General features: G+C 35.9%; 1 protein-coding gene across 1 annotated transcript; it reads right to left on the bottom strand.

Annotated features, from left to right (window-relative positions):
* Positions 1 to 265: 265 nt before the first annotated feature.
* On the bottom strand, positions 266 to 2,888 carry LOC122054851 (transcription factor bHLH103-like). The gene is made up of 6 exons (XM_042616276.1): positions 2,771 to 2,888; positions 954 to 1,345; positions 777 to 842; positions 603 to 668; positions 447 to 500; positions 266 to 364 (listed from the first exon to the last, which is right to left on the bottom strand). The coding sequence occupies exons 1-6, from the start codon at positions 2,886 to 2,888 to the stop codon at positions 266 to 268; spliced, it is 795 nt and encodes a 264-aa protein (XP_042472210.1).
* Between the last annotated feature and the right edge of the window lie 4,910 nt (positions 2,889 to 7,798).

The raw sequence follows: 7,798 nt of genomic DNA on the forward strand, positions 1-7,798 counted from the left end.
AGATTTATTATATTTGATATCATAATTAAGATTTTCATAAATCAAATAGTAAAAATAATATTTCCAAATTTATTATATTTATTACTATACTTATAAATATGTCATATTTAATTTTTTTCATTATTGTTTGGACAATTTATATAAATAAACTTATTAACTTTGTTAAATACAGATCAAATAATTATTCTCTATTCTATTTCTTTTCTTCATCTATTAGTTTCTATACTCTAGAGGATTATTCATCACCAGTACTAGACCACATTCCTCATCTAAAAGGGTTCCATAAATCGCTTTCGATCACTGTAACAAGGGCAAATGTGGCTGAAACAGGAACAAGACATAGCCCTCGGCTTGTAAGGTCTTCCTACATATACGCACAAACTTCAACACATGATTACTGAAAAAAAAAGTTAAATGCAAAAACTAAGTTACACATGCAATATTACCTTATTTTGTTGTCGGAAATTATGGTAATTCTTTGAATTTGGAGCACTCAGAACCTGAAGCGATGTAGATTTGATGAGGAACTGGAGCTAGCTAGCTAAAACTTGGACTCATCCTGTTATATCAGGCTGATAATTCCATAGAGAAACCGAACTTACCCGGACTTGATCATGAAGGAACTTTATGTAGTCAATTGTATCATGGAGCACCGATGAGGTGTCAGTCTGTACAAGATAATTTAGACTAACCATTTACTCAGGGAGAGGAAATGCATTGCGAAGAAAAATGGGGTTGAAACACCACATGCAACTAGAGATTTAACTATGCTTCACCTTTCCAAAAGGCGAAACCAATTGCTGAAGGGAAGTGATTCTGTCACCTAACTTCTCTTTCCTAACCTATAAATTAAAATTGACAAGGATAAGAATATACATAGATATACATGTGGACTAATTATATATCTAGCCAATATTCCCATTCATTTATGTCAATTAATCTATACAAATTACCTTGAACGTTGGCAATGGTGATGGCATCTCAATTCTAGCCTTCTTATTGAGTGCTGCCTCTGTCTCACCGCTAGACTTTGTCGCTGAAGCCCTGCACCTGTTGGTGTCAACCGGCTGCCGTTGCAAGTCCCCGTCAAGCTCTGGAAATGTGAAACCCTCTAGGGCACTATCAATGTTGCCTTGGAATCTATTGCCAACCACTGAGACTAAGATTTGATGAAAACCATCCAATCGCCCAGTACTTTGATTAATTTCCGGCTGTGAGACTCTCTGATCTTGAAAAGCGAGACTCATATCCCTCTGCGCCAAGTCATTGAGGGGGCTCTCGTCACAATTGAAGAAATACAATTGGATAGATAATGAATTAGCCAGTTTCTCTTTATTTGGTGGGACTGATAATATTATTTACAACAAGATAATAATACTTCTATCCAAACTTGAATTGAATCACAATTAATACAAACAAAATATCAAAATGACATAATAAACTCTAAACCTATTAATAGGTTACACAAATTGCTCTATTCTTGATGCCTCTCCCTCATAGCTTTCTCATGTGCCTTGCCAAAACCGTAGCACTTGTTAGATCACTATGGCCACTGTTGCTTGTTGTCATTCACTAATGCTCCTAGCCCAAGCGTCACTATAGAAATGCTGGATTCTATAGGGAATAAAGTTATTGCAAATGCCCAATTGCCATTGTAGAGGCCCATCCACAGCTAAGAGCCTATTGCAATGATAGTAAGCTTTGTGATGAAAAATTTAATCTATTGCAAGATTGCAACAACAATTACTACCATAACTTCACCGCAAACAAACAATGTAACGAAATTTAACAATAAACAATTGTTATTATAAATTAAAATTGTTCACAAGGTTGAGTTAACTTTAGCACAAATTGTGACACTACTACAAGTGTGCGTAATAGACTACAGAGGCAGCTAAATGACCATTTATATTTGGTAGATTTTAGACATAATAATTAAATAGATAACAATCAAAGAATAGCGGAAGTACAGTTCACTCATAACCCATAATCATAACCCATAATGATTATCTATTTTTAAAATAGATCATTTAGTGCTATAAGGTAACCAAACTCTCTGTCATTTAGGGACTTTTCAAGGTACTAGGACGAATCAATATAGTAGTATACTACCTAGTTGATGCACCTTAGCTTTGTAGAAGCAGATGACAACTTCCATATTTGTCTAACATGGAAGTGTGTATTAGATTTCAATTGTAGTGTTAAGGATACCTTAGGGTCCATTGCAACTTTAGTTGACCCATCAGGAAATTCTAGTTTGTATCCACGATCAGAAAGGAACGTCAATTGCAGAATAAGACCATCCAACAAGTGGAAAATGGAGGATAATACCATTTTTGATGATGAAGAAACTACTTGGGAGCTAAAGAATAACATATAAATATGATAGTTCTAGTGTTACACCTCAAGTAAAAAATTTAGGGATCAAATTTTTATTTGTGGGGAGAATGTAATATATTAAAAAAATATTTAATATATTGGATAATAGAAAATTATTAAAATTTGAGATAATGAAATTTATTTTAGAAAATAAATTATAAGATAATTGTTAAATAAGTTTATAGGAGTATATAAAATTTATTAGAATTTAAAATAAATTTTTATAAATATTTTAATGTGATAAATTCGATAGGGTTTAGAAAAGTTTATTTAGTTTATCCTATTTAAACTGAAAGTTGATTGACCTAAACTTAGGTTTCTTTTAATCAAAAAGTAAGTGTTGATTAAAAATTGTCGATGCCACTTCTCCCTCACCCGTGCCACGTTGCACCCACTTTGCAGCCATTGTCGACATCGGCTAGCTTGACCACTTTGTCCATGCAAGCAAACAATGCCAGTTCTGTGTTCTCTCCTGACTCAACTCCATCACCGGTTGTCGTTTGATCCATGCGGTCTCGTGAGCAATAACGGTCAAGCCATGCTATCCTTGACTAGAAATCACTATCGTACATCAATGTAGGCCAAGGATAATCACCGCCTCGCCACCACTGGCATCTAGCCACGATGCTATTGTTAGTATTAGCCCTAGTACCAATTATGAGTTGATTGTAAAGGGTTCATTTTGCATCATATTTCATTATTAATAAAAGGTAAAGTTGGTTATTATATTTATTTCAATTCAGTGCTAAATGAATAAGTATAATAATGTCTTTGGGTAGTAGGTTCTTATCTATAGCATATCAATTGATTGAATTGATAGTGAGATATTGTAGATATACATAGAACACTACTCTTAACTATTCCTAATCAAGCATTAATATACAAGGACGGTATTAATGCATTGAGACTAGCATGTAGGTCAATGAATGACTTAATCTCACAAGTCATGGATATGAGATATCAGGTTGACACATGGGTATATATTAGAGAATATGTACTGAATGACCCGCCATGAGAATGTTTCATGGATCGTTATATGAGTGTCATAAGCATGCTCATGTGACTATTGGTATGAATAGTCCTTAGACCTGAAGTCACTACAGTTCCCTACATAAGGAGTTGTGTACTTTGGTATCAACAAACGTTACCTGTAACAAGGTGGACAATAAAGTCGATCACTGGGTATGCAATGAATTATGCAGAGGGATGTGAGTGATGTAGATGAGATCTATCTCTTCCATATGACGAAAGTGATATCTATGAGCCCCTTGATTAGTAGAACATAAGAAAGCATAGTCATGCACAAATGAGTCAATATCAGATATTGAGCTTATTTGATTGAGTGTGTCTACTTAGATATGAAAAAACACAAAAGTTGATAAGAGGATGACACGATCTATACCTCATTGATCAATCTGGATATCAAGAATAGAGTGACCAAGTCATACAAAATAATAGTCACGGACAGGTTAGATCGGATCTCGACTTTCTCGACACTTGGGTAGCAATAATATCTTGCTAGATACTACTCATTTCTTATGTATCTAAATATTGATTTGGATACATTGCTAACATTACGAGAACCTATTGGGTCACACATAAAGAACGAGTAAATTTGGAGATGGCTTTATATGATGAATCATTGGATTAAATCTAATCCAAATTAGACTCATTGAGTTAGACTCAATTGGATCCAATTATTGGATTGAGTCTAATCCAAATTAGATTCATGGAGTTAATTTGGATTGATGTTCATGAAGCCTATTTGGATTGATATGGTTCAATGAGTTAGACTCATTGGGTGATGGTTCAATGAGTTAGAATCATTAGGTGAACTTGAGTTCACCAAGGAAGTTGAATAGTCAATTTTAAACCATTAGATCGAATGATCAATTTTGAGTCATTGGATTGGAAGATAAAAGGGTAAAACCCTTTGGTATTCAAGAGATGGATATAAATATGATTTATGGATGATAAATTCATGAGATGAAACCTTTTCTTCTTCTTCTTCTTCTTCCTTCTTCCCTCTCTTGGCCGAAATTACCTTGCTTGGTTGCTAGCACAACCTTAGGTAATTTTCTTCTCTAACTTGTGAGTTTGTGAGACAAACGAAGGCAAGGCTTGTTCGTGTGGATACCGTAGAGGCGCGAACATGTGATCGTGCTAAGATCTAAGATGTCTGGAGTTCGTGAGCATGCGTCAAAGGTATAACCACTATCAAGCAACTTAGTATAAGTTATTTTCTTTCCCTTCGTATAGATCTCCTAGAGGAACTAGAAGCTTTCCGCTACGCTTTCGTGTGTTTAGCACCCTAGTTCCTTACAGCTATCCCATCCTCACATGCACACCATATTCTCCCCTCTTCGCACCTCATAGCAACCAGCAAAACTAAGGAAACACAGTCAAACATCTGCTCATGATAGTCGTCCCGAGAGCTCATTGCAGTTGTAAGTGTTGGGATGTATACTATAAGGTAGCTTTTGTATGAACATCTATTTTTGAGATATTTTGAAATGAGAATCACTTTGGTCAAATGTCTGTATTTTATATTTATGTCGATGCAGTTGTCCATTTAATTTATATTGTAGATAACATGGTGTGTGGTGCCATACAGAAGATCATGTTATCAGTTCCTTATAAATTATAAATAGTAGTTCACAACCAAGATGGATATAGACAAATCATTGGAACGGTTGTAGTGTAATTTGGTATTAGTTTGTCTTGACTATAAAATTACACTAGTATACTATGTGTGTATTGAGCAGGACCATTTGAGGTTGTTCGATTTATACTGACTGCATAAAAGAACAGAACCTCTATTATTATGAATGTGTGTACTCTTAATCCCGATATAATAACAAACACATATACTTAGTATTTATTTCTTTAACTTATCAATGAGTGAGATTTATTCGTTAAATCAATAAGTCCGATAAGTTGGGAGATAGTACCATTTATATGGTGTGTTGTTGATTATAAAAGGAAACTGTGTCCTATTTATTTAGGTTGATAATGTCCCCTTGAGGAGCTCATAAGGATTATCATGTAAATCCTGCAGGTGGCCTTAGTCCGACATGATAATAAAGTTGAGTGGTACTATATACTCTTGGAGTCAGATGTTAATTAAGTGAGTTGTCAGTAACTCATTTAATTAACGGACATATGATATCTTAAACACAGGGAGATTAACACACTCATGATAAGTAGGAGCTCATATTGTAATATGAGATTGGTGCGATAGTTCAATAATGACCCTTTAGTGGTATGAGTTATTATTGATGAACTTGAATTGGGTGTTCGGGTCGAACATAGGAAGCTCAAGTCCATCAGGATGCCAAAATCAATTCCTCCTCTCAGTCCCTATTGTAACCTCTATAAAGTCTCGCATCCACCCATCCATAATCGGGTTTGGTTTAACTTGGTTTGATTTAACTTAACTTGGTTTAGTTTAACTTAACTTAGATTGGTTTAACTTAACTTGGTTTAGTTTAACTTAACTTGGTTCGGTTTAACTTAACTTGCTTTGGTTTAACAAAGTTTGTTTAGATTTTTTCTAAATAAAATTTTGTTAATTTTTCTTTCCTTGTAACCGACAGCAAGTCTATAAAAAGGAGTAGGATGTGACCCCTAAAATCTAACTTTCTTATTCTCCACAATCCCTTCTCTTCTTGTGGTTGTCGCCCCCTCTCCTCCTCCTAGGGCCGGCGGCACAAACCTATTCTCTTCCCCCCCCTTTCCCTCTCCTCCTCCTTGCTTAGGGTCGGCACCCTTATCCCCTCCTCCTCCTTGGTGGCCGACCCCCATTCTCCCTTGGTGGTCGACGACCCCTTCTCCCTTGGTGGCCGGTGCCCCTTCCCATACACTTGTGGGCGGTGGCTTGAAGAAAGGGAAGAAGAGCAAGAAAATCAAGAAGAGGAAGAAGAGGAAGAAGAAGAGAAGGAAGAAGATTAGAAGGTGTCTCATCCTAGCGGCTCTTTTGTGGCCGGTGGTTTTGGAAGAGAAGAAAAGAGGGTGGTATTCTTGGTAGATCGTCGCCCACACGACGTCCAAAAAGAAGAGAGGAATACGACAGAAGATCAAAAGGTCTTTAGTTACAAAGAAAGGTATAGCTAGTTCTTTAATTCCGATGTGTAATTGGTTTTGTTTTCTTCGTGTCGATTTTGGACATCGATTTTGAATACCAACACAAGAGGCCAGCGATCTTGTACTTTGATCAAGGTGTGCTTTGATCATTCAAGAACTTGCTTGATTGATCAAACACATGTCTGATCGAACGTGCGGGTTGCTAGGAATAGTTCTGTACTTGTACAATTTTTTTTATACGGGAAAGTTAAACAGAACGAAATTCCCAGCGTCAACAACTGGTATCAGAGCATGTTTTCTAGTTCTGTGTGTTTGGTTTTCGATTAAATTATATACTGTTCATATATAATTTAGACAGGATAATAGTAGGATATGCAAAATAGATTAACTCTGTGGTTGCAGGCATCCTAGTTCTAACTATTATGGCCTATTGTGTTTGTATGTAATTTGAACCCTCGAGTATGTCGAGGGTATTTTGTGTGTGCATGATTGTAATTATTAAATACAGCAGGAGCTGTATTAGTTTATTTTACATTTTGTTCGATCTAGATTACATGTACATTCCTTCGTGGAATATAGGATCGATAAATGTAATTTTTTATTGTTGCAGCTTGCTATGCGTGGTGCTACCTTGAGGACCAGAGGTGCGGCAAAGAAGGAAGCAAGATAGACGCGACAACATAAGCCCTAGGGCCGGTGGCTAGGTTTTCTCCTTCTCAGTTGGCTAGGGTTGGCAGCGGCTAGGGTTGGTGGCATACGGAGGACAACGATGGATGAGGCCATAATAGTTGGAAATTTATTTTCATATTTACTGCCTTTATATGCTGTGTTTGTGTGCATGTGTGATATGTGTGCATGTTAAAATTTCTCGATATTAAATAACTAAGTGAGAGAGGAATTATTTAAATACAGTAAGTGATGCATACAAACTTGCGTATTAGCTTTAAGTATCTTCCTCTATATCAGATGAGTTTGTTTGTAGATCACTAGATCAAACTTCCTCTATGGATGATTATAGGAAATTATTTAGGTTTGTGTGATCTTCTCCATCTGAAGGGGTACAATTCTAATTAATGGACTAAATATCAAGTAATGGTATACACTTAGGTGCATTTAATAGTATCCTCCCCATCGGAGTCATTGCTATTATTTGTGTGACCGAAGACAAACCAACTATTAATTTTATTTGTCATAAAGTTAGGATGGCAAGATAATAAAATTAATGGGTAAAACCTCCTCTTACAAATGTTTGAATTAGTATATATCCACACTATCGTGGCATACGAAATTCACGGTGTTTTGAGGTGTTGGTGAATTTAAATTATATTGTTCGAGG

Source organism: Zingiber officinale, chromosome 3B (assembly GCF_018446385.1).
Source record: "Zingiber officinale cultivar Zhangliang chromosome 3B, Zo_v1.1, whole genome shotgun sequence".
Classification (NCBI taxonomy): domain Eukaryota; kingdom Viridiplantae; phylum Streptophyta; class Magnoliopsida; order Zingiberales; family Zingiberaceae; genus Zingiber; species Zingiber officinale.